General features: G+C 47.2%; 1 protein-coding gene across 8 annotated transcripts in view; it reads right to left on the bottom strand.

Annotated features, from left to right (window-relative positions):
- Nucleotides 1–16,068, bottom strand: part of adgrg6 (adhesion G protein-coupled receptor G6) — a 101,200-nt gene extending 85,132 nt beyond the window's left edge. For all 8 annotated transcript variants that reach the window (XM_040125075.1, XM_040125079.1, XM_040125072.1 and 5 more), the window contains exons 1-2: nucleotides 15,902–16,068; nucleotides 6,507–6,598 (exon numbers count right to left, since the gene is read on the bottom strand). In XM_040125075.1, the coding sequence (XP_039981009.1) occupies nucleotides 6,507–6,598; nucleotides 15,902–15,903 (94 nt within the window). In that variant the 5' untranslated portion in view covers nucleotides 15,904–16,068. The remainder of the gene's footprint in view (nucleotides 1–6,506; nucleotides 6,599–15,901) is intronic.
- Nucleotides 16,069–18,925: the final 2,857 nt, after the last annotated feature.

Below are 18,925 nucleotides of genomic sequence, written 5' to 3' on the forward strand. Positions count from 1 at the left end.
CCCTCTGCGTCTCTCCGGACGAATGACTTCGGGGGGAGGCGGGGATAGTTTTTGTGGATTGCACCATGGATTAAATGTGACTTCATCACGAAAAGGCGGCGCCGCAGATGGGATTTTAATCATCGGCCGTTGACAGCAGTCTCGCACAATATCTCCGTGTGTGTCCATCTGAATCAGCGTCAGTATTCTCCCGCGCGTTCAAGTCTCTGTGCGTACGAAAACCTGAAAAAACCCACCTCGGGCCCTCTGAGTGGTCCTCTACATCCCCGCCACCCTTCCCTCTTTCAGCTCTCCCTAGACCACCGGCAGTCTCCAAACTCTCTGAAGTTGAACTGAATTAACTTCCCTGGCGTGGAAATAAAAATAAAAAAAAGTACTGAGAGACCAAAGCTGCCAAACATCAGGATAAATGACCATAAATAAAAGGATCATCTGAAGCCCAGTTAATCCATTTTTCCTGACTTGTATCCGTGATGGGGAGTCTGGTTCGTTACCACTCTTCGTGCTCCCTGACCAACAAATTCATTTTTATGTACAAGCGCAGTGAAATCACAGGTGTGCGTCCGTGTGTGGCGGCAGGATGTTTCTTTCTCACGCTGCACTGGCTGCACCGTACCGGTGCTTGAAAACCACAGAACGGAAAACTGTCAGAGGATGGAAGTAATTCCTCGTGGTCTAAATGCAACCCACTGTATTTTAGATCCATCTTTTTGAAGGTTGATATCAACCATTTACGGGTTCCAGCCGCCAGCGCCAGTTAACAGACGCAGCCGGGCTCTAGACGAGAGAGCAAACTGCATCCGGTCAGAGACTAGAGTTCCGTTATCGTCGGCAGCACACCGAAGCTCCGGTGTGAAAATGGACACGACACTGAAGGGGACACCAGCTCGCCCTCGACGTTTTGCCCTGTATCGGGACAAAATGAAAAGGCCGCCGGACTCTGCGCGTCAAACTAAACATGGCCGATGTGACGACCGGCCGATACGGAGGCACCTGAAGGTTTGAACGGTCAGATACCAAATATCGGCCCATGTTTGTTTTCCCGTCCCTTAAGTTCGACCGCGATGAGAGTGGGACATTTTGACAGTGTAAAACTGAACTAACGGTGACTCTGTTCCTCAAACACATTCTCATTCCTCTACTGTCATTTCTTGGTTACCAGGTGACACCATGCGCTGACAACCATCCACTCGCTATTTGTGACGTCAGAAACCCTCTCTCTCTCTCTCTCTCTCTCTCTCTCTCTCTCTCTCCCTCTCCCCCTCTCCCCTCTCTCTCTCTCTCTCTCTCCCTCTCTCTCTCTCCCTCTCTCTCTCATCACACTGAAACGTTTACAGTTTCCTGGTCTTGTACCGTTCAAACCTTCAGTTTTATCTGCTGGTCAGCAACACACACACACACACACACACACACACACACACACACACACACACACACACACACACACACACACACACACACACACACACACACACACACACACACACACACACCAATACATATATGGGTCATGTTCTTGTCACCAGAAGCAGAGCATGCTCACCAACCTCTGTGTGTGTGTGTGTGTGTGTGTGTGTGTGTGTGTGTGTGCTGTGGTTTAGTACTGCTGGGAACTTTACGAGTGTGTGTGAACCGCTCGGTTTGGCCTGAGGCTGCTGGTAGGGTATGGAAAATACATTAAACACACACACACACACACACACACACGCTTTCTCCCTCTCTCTCTCACTTTCTGTTGGAGTTTTAATTTTTCGATTTAATGAGCAATATTGGCATAAATGTGGAAAATCCCGGCAGCCAAGATCTCGCTCTGCCTTCTGTCTCTTTCTTCCCTCGCTACTTTCTCTACCCCGGTCTCCGATCGTAGCGCTGCTATTAAGGGAAAACGCAACACAGTGTGCGGCCAAAAGTGAGTGGACACACTGCTGGAGCAGGGTGTCCACTCACTTTTGGCCGCGATACACAAAGCCAGCTCCGCGAAGAAGTGGTTTCCCAGGTTTCCTGGCGTGGAAGAAGTTGACTGGTCTGCACGGAGCCCTGACCTCAACCCCATCCAGCACCCTTGGGATGAGCTGGAGACACGGACTGAGAGCCGGACCTGATAACCCAGCGTCCGTGTTGGACCCGGAGAGACTGAAACCAGACTAGCGGAGGCTGTTGGAGCAGCGCAGTAATGAACGTGGCATCTATGGCTGGAATGTTTGGGTGTCCACATACTTCTGGCAGAGACAGAGCGAGTCAGTTGGCTTGAAAATAAATCTTTAATGAAACACTTAATGAAACTCTACACATTAAATTACTGTGTGTGTGTGTGTGTGTGTGTGTGTGTGTGTGTGTGTGTGTGTGTGTGTGTGTGTGAGATCATGCTGCATTTGGTACATTTTCACTTCCTCAGGCCAAAACTTGCTGTTATGAATCTCAAACGAGTTTTTAGATTTTTTTCGATTAAAAACCAACTTTCTGCAATTTTCACTTTCAAAAAAGACCCACTGACACATTGACACCACCATGACATCATCAGTTTGTTGGGACCGCCCTGCAACACACACACACACACACACACACACACACACACACACACACACACACACACACACACACACACACACACACGCACACACACGAGTACAATCCTTCAAGGATTTTTTCTTCCCAACAGAGGATTCGTGGTTCAAAATATAAGAATAAACAAGCCAATGTACAAATGAGTCAGCAATCAACTGACTGAACAACTGATCCAACAAATGAATGATTGTGCAAACAAACAAATAACCGATCAAATGACCGATCAATTGAGTGAACAATTGATCATTTCAATGCATGAAAGACCAAACAAGCCATTGAATGAACACTCGGTCAAACAAACAAACGAGCGAACAATCGACTGATTAAAATCATAAATGAACAAACAAACAAATTAATCAAGAAATAAATGACTGACTCATCTAATGATCAACAGATCAATCGAACAAATGGACAATCGACCGAAAGAAATGAAAGGTCAATCAAATGAACAATCAACAAGCAAATCAATTGATGCAACCGATACAAGATCAAACTAGGAAATGTGCTCCTCGGCCAAGGCCGATGTCAAACAACATTCACCAGACTTCAGAGGAAAAAATTCAAATTCATAGTAAATGATCCGGATCTGCCCCAAAATTTAAAGGGTTCTTCCCTGGACCACGTCCTGTCCCTCCACCACGTTTGGTGCAAATCGGTTCCGTAGTTTTTGCCCAATCCTGCCGACAAATAAACCAACAAACCAACAGACACGGGTGGAAACATAACGTCCTTGGCGGAGGTCACAACTTAACCAAAAGGGAAGTGACTGATCAAACAACTAATGAGCTCACAAATGAAGAAATGACTGAATGAACATTTAATTGGTGAACTGATGGAACGATCAAGCCGACAAGCAAATGAATGATCCAGCAGCTGCTGTAGCGAAGTGTAACATTAATAGCGAGAGATTTTCTGAAACCTTTTAACTCCACCACCACATTACGGCCCAGGAACTACGCAACGCCAGAATGTGCTCCGACGTGACGCTGCAGTCTTTACATTCGGCCTTTTATTCACTGGAGAAAGAAGAATACACCAAACACGAAACTGAAAGCACACCACTGACAGACTTCTGTGACAAAAGAACTGTAGATGGAAGCAGAACTGATGTATGTGGACGTGAAAGGATGAATGATGTCTGACAATATTTGGAATGAATGAATCGAAGAATCGAGGCATTGAAGCGTGATTTCTGTGATGAACTGCAAATGTTTCAGCGCGGCTCCGGAGTAAAAGCACTTAATGACCGAAGGAGAAACCAGATGGGAATGATATCGGGCTGCAGATTTCATGAAGCGTTGAGAGTTGTGCCTTTTTCTGCAACATGACAAGTGGTTTTGTTAATGGAAGCATGAAGAAAACGAGGCATGCTCAGGCACAGGAGATGGAAAATATGAGGAAGAACAAAGTGGGATGAGGCGAAGAAGAAACAAGTGAATGGAAGGTGGAAACATGGGAGGAAGAAAAAGACACAAATGAAAGATGGAAATCATATAAATCACTGCTGTCAGATGAAAAGGCTGCATCTCTGAGGGACCCTTGTTTCCCAGGACTTGACGATACTGGTTTTCAAATGAGTCTTGAAAAGTACACAAAGGGCTTTTCAACAGGTTTGAAGGATCGTTCATGTTGCCAATGGTTTTTTCACGAGGAAACCGCAAAACCAAGATCCCTCAACTTTCTCTTCAACCAAGAAATGCAACATTTTTACCCAACAGCAGAAATACACAACATGGAAAACATGGCGAATGAAAAACAAAACAAAAAACTCAACAGGAATGAGGGAAAAATCATGGATGTCAGCGAGAAAATGAAAGACTTCAACAGCGCTAGAGCTGTGCTCAAATCATTTCAGATTATCCGCTGTGCTCTGCCAAAAGACATAAAAACCATTCTCCCTGTGAAATGACATTAAGGAGAGCACTTTGCTAGAAAGCGCTGGGTAAACATTGGAAAATGACATTTAATTTTATATTTGCCCCGTAAAGCGTTCAACTTTCTGCATTTCAAATATAAAATAATGTGATTATAACAACTAGCATGGGCTCTCTCACAATGTGCCCGATCAAGCTTCACGGTCACTTTAAATAGAGGAAAACGCTCTCCTTCGGGTTCAATGTCAATTAGAGCACTAGATGTCTCAGTAGCCCCACGTGTTGAATGGAACTGACTTTGGACGCTAAAGTCATTACGCTTAATTGTTCATAACTCATTTCCAGCCACGTTCGGCTTCGCGCTGAGGGCCACAGATGATTTCATTACATTACCATGTTTTATTTTTCACTTTTCTGTATGTTGCTCTCGCAGCTGTTTACTTCCGAGGAAATATGAACGCAACTAGCGACAGGTTTCTGTGGTGGTTGCTTGACTTGGAGCTCCGACTGCAGAATGGTGATTAATATTGGCTGAGAGTGTGTGTGTGTGTGTGTGTGCGTGTTGTTTGTCCGTCCAAAGCACATTGGGTCCTGTTTCCACACACACACACAAAAACACGTTTGTATACCATACTTGTGAAGACATAGAAGAGTCCCTAGCCCCTGCCCCATGTCTAACCCCAACTCTGAGGGGACTCATTACTGCAGACCGAGCAAGAATGTCCCCACTTTCTAAAACTTTCCAAAAATGTCCTAACTTTAAAAAAATGTCTTCACTCTCCAAAAATGTCCTAACTTTAAAAATATGTCTTCATTTTCCAAAAAATGTCCTTCTTTTTGACAAATATCCTCACTCTCCACAAATGTCCTAACTTTCCAATAAAGGCCCTCATTTCCTAAAAAATGACCCCACCTTCAAAAATAAAGTTCTATTTTCAATAGTGTCATTTTAAGAAAAATGTCCACAATTTAAAAAAAAATGTATTTCTTTGAAAAAAGTGTTCGCTTCCTAAAAATGTCCTCAATATCATATAATGTCTTCACTTTCCAAAAATGTTCTCGATTTGCTAAAACGTCCTTACGTCCTCAAAAAGTCCTCAGCTCCTAAAAATGTCCTCGCTTAAAAAACGTCTTCACTTTCCATGAAACATCCTAACTTTCAAAAAAAAGTCCTTGCTTCATATAAATGTCCCAACTTTCCAGAAAAGCTCCCATTAAACAAATATGTTCACTGTTTCCGAAGAAGTCCTGACTTTCAAAGTGAAAACTCTTCTTGGTTCTGGACAAAATGTCCTAACTCTAACGCTCCAAAAATGTCCTTGCTTTTAAAAAACGTCCAGATTCTCTAAAAATACCCTCACTTAAAAAAAAAAAGCTTTCACAGTCATAAAATATCCTGAGATCCCCAAAAACGTCCTCCCTCTTAAGATCGGACACTCAAACTTGCCCTCACAAGGACAGGAGTACAAAAGTTGTTTACCCTGGAAACACACTAATACTCACACACACTGACGGACCCACAAGCCCCACACACAATGGCTCCATTGTGATCCTTCTGGATTACGTTTTATGTCATAACGATGGACAAACGGCGAGTCAGAGCAGCTGCATGAAGCTGCTTTCCAGCGGCAGCGTTTGGAGATGAGCATCTGACCTGCAGTCAGTTTCACCACAAGCTAAACTCCTCTGAGGTCTCCAGCTGCTTGATTAAACTGTGACGTACAGCAGGTTCGGACGAGTTAGCCGTTAGCAGCATTGAACGCCGGCACGCTTCGAACGTTTGCTACATCCAAGCTTCTCGCTTCATCGATTGAAGTTTAGGATTTGAAACATTTCACGCGGTTAGAAGCTGTAGAAGCAGCCGTCGATGTGAGACAAGATTTTCAGAGAAGGCGAAACAAAAGTCTCGACCCTGCTCTGACGTATTGACTCCTCTTTGTCGGTTTGACAGCTGTGAGAGCAACTCAGTTGTCTTTTCTCCCGTCGGATTAATTGGTCAGTTGGAGACAAAGCACATGCGTGAGATCAAACGAAGAAACCAACGTGGCGGGAGAGTGAGGATCCTACCGTGCTTGTGCAGAGTCATCCACAGCAGCACGACTGGGACGACGTGACGGAGCCTCCACCTTCCTCCCCCTCTGCCACCTGTACTGGACTCCCTGAAGAACCAGAGGGAGGACACAGGAGTCAGTGCAACAAAGAACAACACGAGCCCGTTGAGGTGTACGAGACGAGGACGGAGAGGAGCCGGTCTTGTGTCTCTTGTGTCTCGTGGTTCTCAGACCGGGGGTGTGATGTAGCTTGTTGACTCTAGAAGACGTTACAGGACACAGGCTGACGGGCAAGTCGTCACCTCGAGCTCTCGACATCAGTGTCTGTAAGGTCCCGGGACACGTCTGGGGACAAAACCTGTATTTTTCTGGGCTGAACCGTTTTTGAAATCATTTTTTGTTTTCTAGAATAATCAACGTAAAAATCAACATGAACCAACCTCCACCCGGTTTACCCCCCCCCACAGGAACAGAAATACACTGTGTATTTTAACACTTACGTTTAACTGTAGTTTGCTGATGTTGGAAGGTCATGGATATAAACCTGTGTGTGTGTGTGTGTGTGTGTTATGCCCACTAGCTGCGGATTAATCAGGTGACCAGGGATCACACACTGGGTACCACCTACGCCTTCCTGAAGTGTGCGTTTGCAGCGCCAGAGGGTACCGCCCCAGGAGGGCCAATCAAAGTGCTGCATCAAGCGAGGATGATGCGGTTACCAGGCGACAGACGCATGACCCTCAACACGCCGATGAGAGGAGTCGTCATTAGGAAAAAAATGTAATTGACTTTTCTTGTTTTTCTTGCTTTAGGTGTTGTGAATTGGCATCAAGCAGGAATCTAAGTGAGAATAATAAAATAATTCGTCTACATCCGTATGCTGACATTTGAGACATTACGTCGGACTGCCTGGGAAATCCAACACACCTGACATAGACAAAAACTAACACACACAAACATCATCATCACACACACACACACACACACACACACACACACACACACACACACACACACACACACACACACACACACACACACACACACACACACACACACACACACACACACACACACACACACACACACACACACACACACACACACACACAGGCAGACATTTTGAAGGGACTGACACCTGGCACGACAATGGCTGCCAGCCGCCTGACACCGCAGTTCGTCTCTGCTTGTTTTGACGGAGGTGAGGTCTGGACCCTCTTATCTGCTCGCCAGAGATTAAAACAAAAGGTGGAGGAAGCCTGTCGTCTATGGGTCACGATGGTTCACCACCGCAAGGCCCCAAAAGTCTACCGGAGGAAAGAGAGGCCTTCGGAGCAAACAACAGCTCAATTCTTCAGAAAAACAGAGATCTTCAAAAGACGGGGAAGCTCTGTATTTTGTCATAGTTGAGTCCTGTAACGGTTCATTGTCAGTTATTTATCATATTTTCTATACAGAGTATTCATTTTATATTCAAGTTACGTTCAGGATAACTGTGCCGTGAGTTTTCAAGCTTTTACATCCAAAAATGTGGTGGAAAAAGTTGGAATCTGTTTTCTTTTTCAAGAAGACTTAACATTATCTTGAAACATCCGCTTTGGACGGGCTCCGTCCCAGGAGCACCAGTATCTGCATCAGCCTGTAAAAACCAGCGCTGGTCCAGCTTCACCACTATGAGCGGGAAAAAAGCTCCAACATATTTATTGTTCTTGGCAGTTCAGCTCGCATTTGTTTGGTGAAGAATAACAAACCTTGCTTTATCCCCCTTTTCAAGGGAGCGCGGACCTGAAAGACCTGAATTAACATCTCACTTCCACACGAGGCTCACGGGGAACTTTAAGAGGCCGATGACCGTAAACATTTTGTGTTTGGCAGCTCAAGCTGCTCTTAAGAACAATGAGCTTATTTAACACCGCAGCACAAACACTGAGATAAATACTGGTGAAAGGTCGAGGGCCGATGTGGCCCGGTTTTGGTTGATTTAGGTCAACTGGAGGAAACCAGGTAGATGCATTAACCCCGACCGGCTCCGTTCAGCCTGGACTAGCTCTTGGCTGCAGGAACCTAATGTAACGTAATGTGTAGCCATTTTTCTGCCTTTGCTTCCACAGTTCGCCTGGACCTAAATTTGGGCTCTGCTCAGGAGCTGATACCAAACACAAGCTCCGGCGGCGATCAGGGGTTACCAGTGATGCTATAGCTCAGTCAAGCAGACGAGACGTCCAGTCGCGACAAGGACGACTGCAACAATCGACGCCTCCCGGCTCGGGAGAGCTGAGCAGATTTCAGCACAACCTGAAATGACTGTTTGATCTACTCGGTCCAAAAAATTTGACACGTCTAGAAGACCCAGATTGGTAATTTAGTTTCATGCCAATCATATGACTAATGTTCATGGTCCCAAAAAAGACAGAAAGCTGTACACATGCAATATCGGCCGAATGGGAAGACGAGGGACAACAGTCCTTATTCTGCCTTGTTCCAAAGTATTTAGCTCCAGCGCCGACCGTGTAGTCACACTGGATAAAACGTCTGAAGGGGCTTCTACTGTTGTGTTACCGACTTATCGCAGCTCGTTGCCGAGTGACACCGGATACAAATAAACGGTGTATAGATCCTGCAAAATGAGCTGAACCACCTGCATTATCGTTAACACGGGATTTTATGTGGATGTAGCTGCCACCTGTGGCGTCCCGCCGGCAGTTTGTTGACGCGTCTGCGGTCCCCTCTGAACACCGAGCCGTGGACGCTACTGTTTTCCTTCCATCGTGGGGATTTGTCAGCTTCTCTCTCCTCAGAGCAGAAATTTACACCCAGGATTCAGACACTCGAATTAAATGACTGACCGTGAATATAGTGCACCAGATAGTCAACGGCCTCAGGGGGGTGACCACTATATTTTTTATGTTGCGTCGAGGGATAAAGTGAGTCCATTGGGGTTCAATAATTCTCACTTTACTATTACGTAAATGGTGTAATATTTCATACAGAGCTTTACCCCTGATCAGTTGTGTTCTAAGTGCTTTTTCCTGAACTGATGAATTGGCCGTGTCGACGGCAGTTCCCGGTCGTGCTTGGTTTAACTTGGCATCCACCCCGATGCCGATCTTAGCCCCCCACTTAACGAAACTGTAAATAAACAAGTGGTGAAAGTCACTGGACATCAGCAGTGTGGTCTCTGCGGTCTGGGCTGAGAGTTCATTCTATGTTAATTACATTCAGGTGTTGAAGGGACCTGAATGTTGGACAGTCAGACACCACGGGTCACTGAGAACTCAGAGACAAGATTAGGATTCAGAAACTCTTCCACAGATTTGATGAGAATATGCTACTTTCAACCCAGTAGAAGCTCCATTTTGACATTTTAGTCAATGCAACATCAGATGGGACTTCAGCACCATGATTTAGGCGCATTAAAAATCACCAGCAGTTAAAAGGCCAAGGGTCAGAGGTCAAATCATCCAGACAATATCAAAATAAGAGTATTTCTAAGCAGGGAAAAAGACATCATCTGTGTACAATCTCCTCTGCTCTGACAGATTTCCCCTCAAACCACCGACTTTCAGTCCCACAGTGAACCAAATCTAAACAACGTATTTGGTATTTCTGTTGGCCCGCCGCGACTTTGGCTGACTTCGCTTTAACATATTTAGCTGTCACTGTTGTCAACAGACTGTAAAACACAGAGAACTGACAGCTGTGTAATGTCGAAGCCATAAAAATAGACTGGCAGCCATCAGAGCGGCAGCGGAGTGAGAACATGAACCCAACTCCTCCTTTAGATTCAGAGTTGCAGCATCAAGCCGTACCACACTGGTAATGACACACCGAAGGGGCTTCAGGTGTGGGAGGACTTTGCGAATATCATTGACTTTCATTCAGCTGCTGGTTTTTGACATTTTTCGCCTAGAGATTAAAGTTTACGTGGAAGATTTTAACCACTGCTGCGCTGAAACGATCGGTCTACTGATCGATTTGTTCGACAAAAAGGTAGATTTCATTTTTAAAGATCAATAGTTTAAGCTGGATACAGCTTCACAAATGTGATTGATGATCTTACTTGACTGTTAAGACTAGAAACTGAAACTTGACAGTAATCTTGAACCAGGTCAGCTGAGCCACCACGTTGGTCCAGAGTGGAATAGCTCGACAGCTGCTGGATGGGTTTCCATGAACACCGGTTCAGACATTCTTTTCATCTAACGCCGTCATCAAGTCAGAACATTTTATTTATTCCATTTTAATACTTTAGTTTATGACCAAACACCTTCAAAACTAATGGCATTCCCTTCAGCCTCAGCTGGACTTTGTATTTAGAGCAACATAAATGAGCTGCGATTTGCTGCTCAAAGCATGGAGTAAGCAAAATGGCGTCCCCCCGCCCCAACTTCAGGTAAACCGACGGTTTAACCGGCCCATCCACCGGCCGGTTTAATGGCGCAGACTGACCTGCCAGAGTGGTGGCTGGAGTAAAACAGAGCGTCTTTCATTCCCAGTGTTCGTCTGGTTTATCTTAAGCTCCTAAAACCTGCGACAGAAGAGGACGTCATCCGTCTTTGTCCCCAGGACAGCGGAGTACCCCGGCAGTGCGTTAGACCGCTGTACATGGACTCTGTATTTGTCCGATCGAAGCCATGAATTATTAACACAAGCTGAATTTGAATTAGGACAAGTCGGAGAAACAGAAAGTGAAAAGAGATGAAGGCCGAGGAGGGATGTATGAGACCTGCTGAACTTTTAATTTAAAGTTTTGTTTTTTTATGTCACTTTGTGTGAATTCAACCCTTCTGATACTTGGGAACACAGTGTCTGCATCATAAATATTTAAAGCTGAGAGAAGAGAATTTGATTTAATTTCTTCGTGCGGCTCTGTGCTGCCCGGCGCCGCAAATTCATGCAGCTCCTGACATTAAAGAAAACTCGCCTCTTTGTCAAGTCATGTGTCCCGTTTCCTTGTTTCCCCTCCTCCCGCCTCCATCTCCAGTATGGAAATGGGAGTGAATGACAAGTGGAGCGAGGTCAGCGAACAAGGCTGCGGACACGACCACATAAAGAGAGTGATTCATGCGTCTGTGGGGCTGGACGGCAGCCTGCAAACCCTCCGCCTCGAGTCAGACATTTTGTGTCCAGAAGTCCTGGATCACACAGTTACGTTCGGGCTTTCACACCATAACAACTGAAAAAATCCACCTTTGGATGCAGGAAAAAGGACCCTGACGTGGATCTCTGCAGCAGTGCTTCTCAAAGCCTTTCTGCCATGTCCTCCTTTACAAGTAGAAAAGCTTTTTTCATAAAGTGTTAATGAGAGCGGGAGAAGTAGAGACAAGACAAACCATATTCAATGTTTCTTTTCACTGAATCAACGTCATCCACGTTTCCTTTCACCTTCACAAGTTACTGGTGTGAAAGTAAAACATTTCCAAAACTGCTACTGAGTATTTAGATAGAAAAGACACCGGGCGTTACAGCTACACTGACGACAAACTGCTGTTTGGACGGTCAAAGGGTTTCAGACATACCAGCTGGGTGGAGGTGAGAAAGCCGGGGAGGCTCGAACTTCTCCCTGTCACAACCACTTCTGCCATTTTTCATGTGAACAACCACCTGCGGCGCCACGATCGTCTGTCCAAAGGTGTGCAGCCGTTATCCTCATTCGAACAGTTCATCACAACCTGTCCCTCTCTGCGACGGTGGCCATCTCCAACCGTCCCGGAGTGTGGGCAGTCAGAACAGACATAAACAAGTCTGGACGACTTGTTGTGTGAACTGTTCGCTTTGAGGCCTACCCTCCTCACCTTTCTCTGCCCTTCACCAAGCGTTTTAGGCGACCACCGCTCCCTGTCCCTCGGTCATGGGTTATCTCCCAAACCTTGACCGTAACGTCCTTGTTTGCTGATATCGTACAAAGCAAAGAAACAACAAAAATGTTGGCACAACTATATGTTCAGCTTGTACCTACATCGCACGGATTCGTCAACATCACTGGTCTACATCGTGAGAGCAAGACTCGCTGCCTGGAGCCACAGATTCTCAAGGCCTGTGACCAGTCGGTCCCGTATTAGGTTTGACCAAGAAATGAACTTACCACAAACGCTAAATAGGTTAAAGTCTGCAAACACTTAGCAGATTTTTGAAACTCTCTTTGAAGCTCAAGTAGATAAAATCAGTCATCTCTTACCTCTGCTTCCCTCAATCATGTAGCTGTTATTCTTTCTGAGAACATGCGAGAAAGAACGTGATGAATTACTTGGCTGTGCGGAGAACTTCCCCTGACCTCTGGTCATCTTAAGCTCTGGTTGACAGCTCTGGGACAAGCTGGTACATGGGCCTTGGGTTGGGCCGCCCGGATCATGTTTCTTTAACACACTTCGTAAGGAAACATTTTTAAGGAACATATCTGCAAAATGTTCATTTAGAGCGTTGGTGGACTGAGCATGCAGGACGCAAACCCTCGCCCCTGATCTAAGAGTCCACCTCGACTCCAGCCACCTTCCCACAAACCTTCTGCGGCCGTTAAAAACACGCTGGCATCATCCAAGCAGCACTTGTGAACCGTTTAGTTGTGTGTATCCACAGTTCTCAGGACACAGGATGGCATCAACAGGTCAAATCCGCGAGTGTGTGTGTGTTAGTTAGTGATGCTCTTCTCTATACATTCGTGCTCTCGCCGGAAACAAGAGTGGGTTTCTGCACAGAACGTCTCACCTCACGCGGTTTTGAGTTTGGGCTGATTCCCCCGTCTGAAGGCTTTGCTGACTGACAGGGAGAATGAGGGGAACGTCTCCTTCTTATCCCCGGCATCAAACTAACCCCGCGGGTGGAGAGATCCAATCTTCTCCCTTTGACTTAATTAAACCACATTCCTCTCGGCACCACCTGACTCTCAGACCTTCACCTCCCCCGTTTTGTCTTCTTGTTTTTCTCGCCTTTGCTTTATGTGTCAAACGGCTTCTACGTCTTTATCAGCTAAACCTGCACCTGTAAACCATCTCCAGGTTTCAGGGCAGTCAGTCCACACACACACACACACACACACACACACACACACACACACACACACACTTCCTGTCAGCAGGATGTCATTCGCCGTCACCTTGCCCCTCTTCTTAAAGACAGCCTGTTCAAACCTTCACCTTCTGGGACACACAACATGTTTTCTGGGCGTTTCGCCTTCACGGGTTGTGTAATAGCTGGCAGTGGCAGAGTCCACCTCGAACAACACTGTCTTTGATAGAGTCAGACCTCGATCAAGACGAACCCCGAGGATCCCACGCGGTCTCGTTAAAACACGTTGTTCTAATGGGGTTTTCTCCACATTAACAGTCAGACAGATACCTTTATCCTCGTTTCTAGGTAAAATATTCATATTAGTAATTCCGCACAGCCTCAGATCCCCTGCGGTGTCTCTAACCTTTGCCGACTTTGTGGTTCTAACTTGACCCGTCTGGACATCGCGGAGCAGAAACAGCTTCCGTCAGCCTGAGATCTGGTGACTTTCTGGTGAATTTGAGATTGTTGTGCGCACGAGTTGCTGACCCAAATTTACTGAGACGATTTTTAGGGGCTCACTAGAGGGGGTCAAATTAGGGAAAAGGTCTCCGAACTGTGTCCTTGACCCCCCGCCCCCAGACAAAATACACATTACAACCCGGTTCAGCAGCCCCAGAGACCGCAGCCTCCACGATGATCATATAGTTGAATGAATTCCTACAGGACGTCTGTTAGTATGCAAACTGTCGGCTGATGTGTTTATTCTGGGAGGCTCCTACAGTGACTTCTACTTTCTGTCGTCTACAGAAAATCACCCTGCAACGCTCCAGCGGTGACCTCTGAGTGTTACGGTGCCACTTTAACGACGCTATCGGATCGGTCATGGACCCTTTTATCACGTTCAGTCCGAAACACGCCTTTCCCGCCTTCGTCTACAGCTGCAACTGAATAATTCGTCTGTGGTTTTTACCTTGATTAACTGATAAACGCTTTCAACTTTAAAATGTCACCTCGCAGAGAAAAATGTCTGCAAATGTCCGACCCCCGGTCTAAAACCCAGAGACACTCAGTTTTCCTTTGGAGAAGCCGGAGCCGTCAGGTATTCAGCTTTTTCACTCCACAGATGACTCGAGCCATTGATCACTCATCTGAGTGATCAATCGACTTTTCCGTCGACGGACTCACTGATTAATCAGCTGATTCCCGTCACGTCCCAGCATTCCTACGAGCAGAGCTTCAACACACAAGTCGAGCAGCGGTTTAAACAACAACACGGGTGTGAACACCGAATGAGTTTTGGACTCGTTTGGCGCACACACACACACACACACAGGTTGTTTCGACTTGTCTGTTTTTTTCCCTCCTGATTCTGCTCCATTTATTTGTTGCTTTAACCTAAATTTGAGAAGCCGAACCAGATTCACACGGTTTGATCTGTGGCTTTGCCTCCTCCTGTCTAGTGTCCCTGCCAAGTAAAAGCTAACAGAGAAAAATAGATGAAATCTGATTTCCATTCCTGGCGGGGTGAAGAAAACTTTCTACAGAATATTTTAACCTTAACGCAGGGGAAATGCTTTTTACCAGATTTTCTCTTTGGGGTTTCGCCAGCGGGGGGTTCTGGGGGACCCTGCATTCTGGCTCCAGCCCTGACTACAGGGACTTTCCTATGATCCTCCTGCCATATCTAGGCTGCCGCAGGTTTGCGGTGGTCATCCACCATCTCTCCGCTGCTGTTGTCCCTAATGATCCCGGTCCTACCAACGCCTCTGCCCCCCTTCCCTTCTGTCTCCGCGTAGCTCTGCTCGTACGGCGGAGACAGATTGTAAACATACGCAGCTATAGGCGGCCAGCAGCATCACGGAAAACCGCTTGTTTTTCGCTTCTCCTTTCATTTTTCCAGCGGAGGGTTCAGCTCCGGGGCCGGAGGCGAAGCCAGAAAAAGACGCATTTCTGCTGATTTTCCTCATTAACGACGCGTCAGTCAAACCGAACCTCCGCCTCGGCCACAAAGTCGCAACTGTTTCTGGGTAATTAGCACGTCCTGGCACCGCCGAGGGCGCGGGCAGGGCCGGGCGCACGGAACATCTGCGTGACGGGACATCCAGCTGTTGACGGCGAATTTCAAGCAAAGCGGCGACGTTTGCACCGAAGTAAGCGAGTTCATTAGCGGCTCCAACGCCGCGGCGCCGAGCGGGATCCGCTCGCTGGAGCGCGTCGCTGCGCGGGACGGAGACTGCGCCCGTGAGGACGAGGTCTCCGGAGACACGCTGGCTCGAAGCACTCGGCGTCTGTGTCCCACGGATGGTTCGGGACGCTCGCACCGACGCAAAACGATCCAAGGAGACGCTCGAGTGGTGCCAGTGGACTTAATCCGCATCGGCTCCGCTAAAACATTTCGGTTTTTCTGGCGTGAGGACTCACATGGTTTCACTGGAGCGGCAGCCGGTCCCCCTGCAGGGTCATTCTCCCTCCCCGCCGAAGTCTGAGGGAACTTTTCTCGGTTCGAAGTTTTTCTCGCGCTGAAAGTTTTGAGAGACTCCGAATCGACTTTTCCGAAAGATCCGGACTGCGCCTCCCTGACGCGCAAAAGTCTCCAAAGTTTGGAGAGAGAGAGGGGGGGGGGGTGGAGAGAGGGGTGTGTGTGTGTGTGTGTGTGTGTGTGTGAGAGAGAGGGGGGCGGGGGTGAGAGAGAGAGAGAGAGAGAGAGAGAGAGAGAGAGAGAGACAGTGGGGGGGGGCTCTCCTGACCAGTGGGTTCGCTTTACCGATCCGGACTCCCCGGCGGCGGCGGCGCGTAAGGATGCTTCCACCGAGCGGAGAGTTGGGGCCGCGTCAAGCCGCGTGAATGAAACGATAGGCCACACTTCCGGTCAGGTTGTCAAAATAAAGGTAGCCGCACAGCGCTAGGGATAAAAACTTTCGAAATAAAATTCGTCCGACAGAATAATATGATGAATTAGCTCTGAGAGGACTCCGATCAGATGGTAATATTTCTGTTTAATATCCACCCTGGTCCCTCAGAAATAAAATAGAATGAAATGAACCACAGAAAAAGAAGCAGTTCTACTCTTCATCTGAGGGTTTGACAAATAAAAAACAAAAAGATAGATTCACATATCCAGCGGATCACTGGGCTCTAATTAAAAGGTTAATGAATAAATGAGAGACCATGATTATGGGTTGAAAGGTGAGGGGAAGTGGCTGCATTTTATCACCATGAAAAAAGTTTAATCTCTCAGCAATGTTTAATCAGATCCTCGTGGATGACTGACAGCCGCAGTTAAAAGGACAACGTCAGCAGGCGGGAAGCAGGTGTATCCTGCTGAAGAACCCGGAACACTGACCACAAGTCGTGTCCAACGCGGCCCCTTATTTCCCGTGACACTGGTCGCTCCTGATACCCTCCATCAGCGTAAGGCCACACCCCAGTTCGACCCAAGGCCCAATCTGGTCCTGAGAAATACAAGCAGGCAGAGTAAGAGAACGTTTGCGTACACTGGCAGATCCTGGGAAACTGCTTCTTAATACCGGCCTCCACTAATAGCATCGTACAAGGTCGATAGTTTGTTGCTCTACATGATTAGGCTCCTAAGTCGTGTATCTCTGCAGCTGGGGGGTCTGTTCGGCATCATTAGAGAAACGGCGGTGATGTTAAAACTCCCAGCTGGAGTGTGACATGATCGTTCCCCCTTCGTCAGTCAGGAAAACCAAACCCTATCCATCTCGGTCCTGATGAGCATGTTCTGATAAACGGGGAGGCTGACAATGGAGAGACTGAGGTGAGCGGGAACAAAGAGCGACTCATTTGCTTTTAGACGTCATTTAGGCCGATCTTCCTGCCCGATAAAAGCTTCAGAGCGGCTGCAGAGATTTGCATTGAGGTGAATCTCTGCTCTGAAGTCAAAAACTTTTCATCGTGACCTCGTTCACGCCGCGCGAGAGGCAGGAAGGGTTTTTCTTCCAGTGAACACGGCAAGAAGCTGCCTCCGATAGAGCACGACACATAAAACCTCAGCGGGCAGCGACGGGCTCCAGATGAGCCGCCCGAGTGCTGAGCAGATTCATATCGAAAGCAATCATGAATGTGATCACACTCACACACACACACACACGTGTCACTTTCCGTGTGATCAAGGGCTGATTTCCAGGCACTTCCTCTCCAAAATGCTGTAATCAAATTAAAACTGACCCGAAGTTTGTGTTTTTCATCCAACCAGCAGGTTAGTGCAGTTCAGAGCGTTTTACAGATGGCTGCGCCAGCTGACACTGTGAGAGTTGAGTCAGTGGTGGGAACATAACGGTGTTTTTGGAGGCTTACGGCCACGGTTCTCATCCTGCGGGGGAAAATGTTCAGTTCCAGAAAACAGTGCATTTAGTTCTGACTTTGCTCTCATTTAAAAGAGGTTCATTGAAACGTACGAGACGAGTTCGGCCATTTGCTGCGAACTTTTGTGCAAAGTTACCAACGATGCATGTTGAATATTTCTCTCTTCGGTGGCCTTAATGGAAATTATTGGCTCCCATCGTACGGTCACCAGAGACCGGTTTAGAGGATAAGTCTGGTGATACTCTGTGTTATACTTATTAACCAACAGTGAATGTCTCCCATTAACAAGCACTGTGTGTGTGTGTGTGTGTGTGTGTGTCTACAGCCTGATCTATCCGATTCCTCTGAGCCACAGAGCTCCACTGTTGTCCACTGTTTTAACTATTAAAACACATCAACAGCGCTGGGTGACATGTTCCTTCATCACCATGAACACACACACACACACACACACACACACACACACACACACACACACGCGCTGTAGTTGAGATTGATTTTTTGTTTTGTTCTGAAACTGGTCCCCAACTACTACGGTGTCCAGCTGTGCAGGCGTCTGCAGGTGTTGAGGTGTCTTTAAAGATTTACGTCTTCAGTAGGAACCGACGGGCTCGGAGCTGAGAGCCACAGACAGAGGGGGGACGGTGTTGAGGGACGGACCAACACACTGTTAGCTTGCGTCTTTGATTCGGATCTGTTGACAGGGACGCGGGAAGTGGCGTGGTCTAGAGAGGCAGGTGTGGAGGTCCAGGTGGTGGACGGGGGTTTTCTGCATCTGACTTTCATGCGGGAGACTGTAGTTTGCATCTGGCGACTGTAGCCCGGACCGCTCCTTTAACCCCCGACCAGACCCAGTGCATTTACCGTAGGAAAAGAAAGTTTCAAAAACGCCGTCTTCGAATGCCACCCGGGGGTTTTTGAAGAGTCGTTCGATATCAACAGTCCGTGAGCTGAAATGGTTGGATTCAGTGTAATTACGCAGGCCGCCCCGGTTCCAAACCCATCCAGAGTTCTCAGAGAGGAGGAAGAAAAACCTTCCAGAAACCTTAAATCATCAGGAAAATGAGGGAAACACTGGCGGAGGCAACTCGGAGAGAGACAGCTGAGGGTGCAGCAGGA

This window comes from Xiphias gladius, chromosome 4, assembly GCF_016859285.1.
Source record: "Xiphias gladius isolate SHS-SW01 ecotype Sanya breed wild chromosome 4, ASM1685928v1, whole genome shotgun sequence".
Lineage (NCBI taxonomy): Eukaryota > Metazoa > Chordata > Actinopteri > Istiophoriformes > Xiphiidae > Xiphias > Xiphias gladius.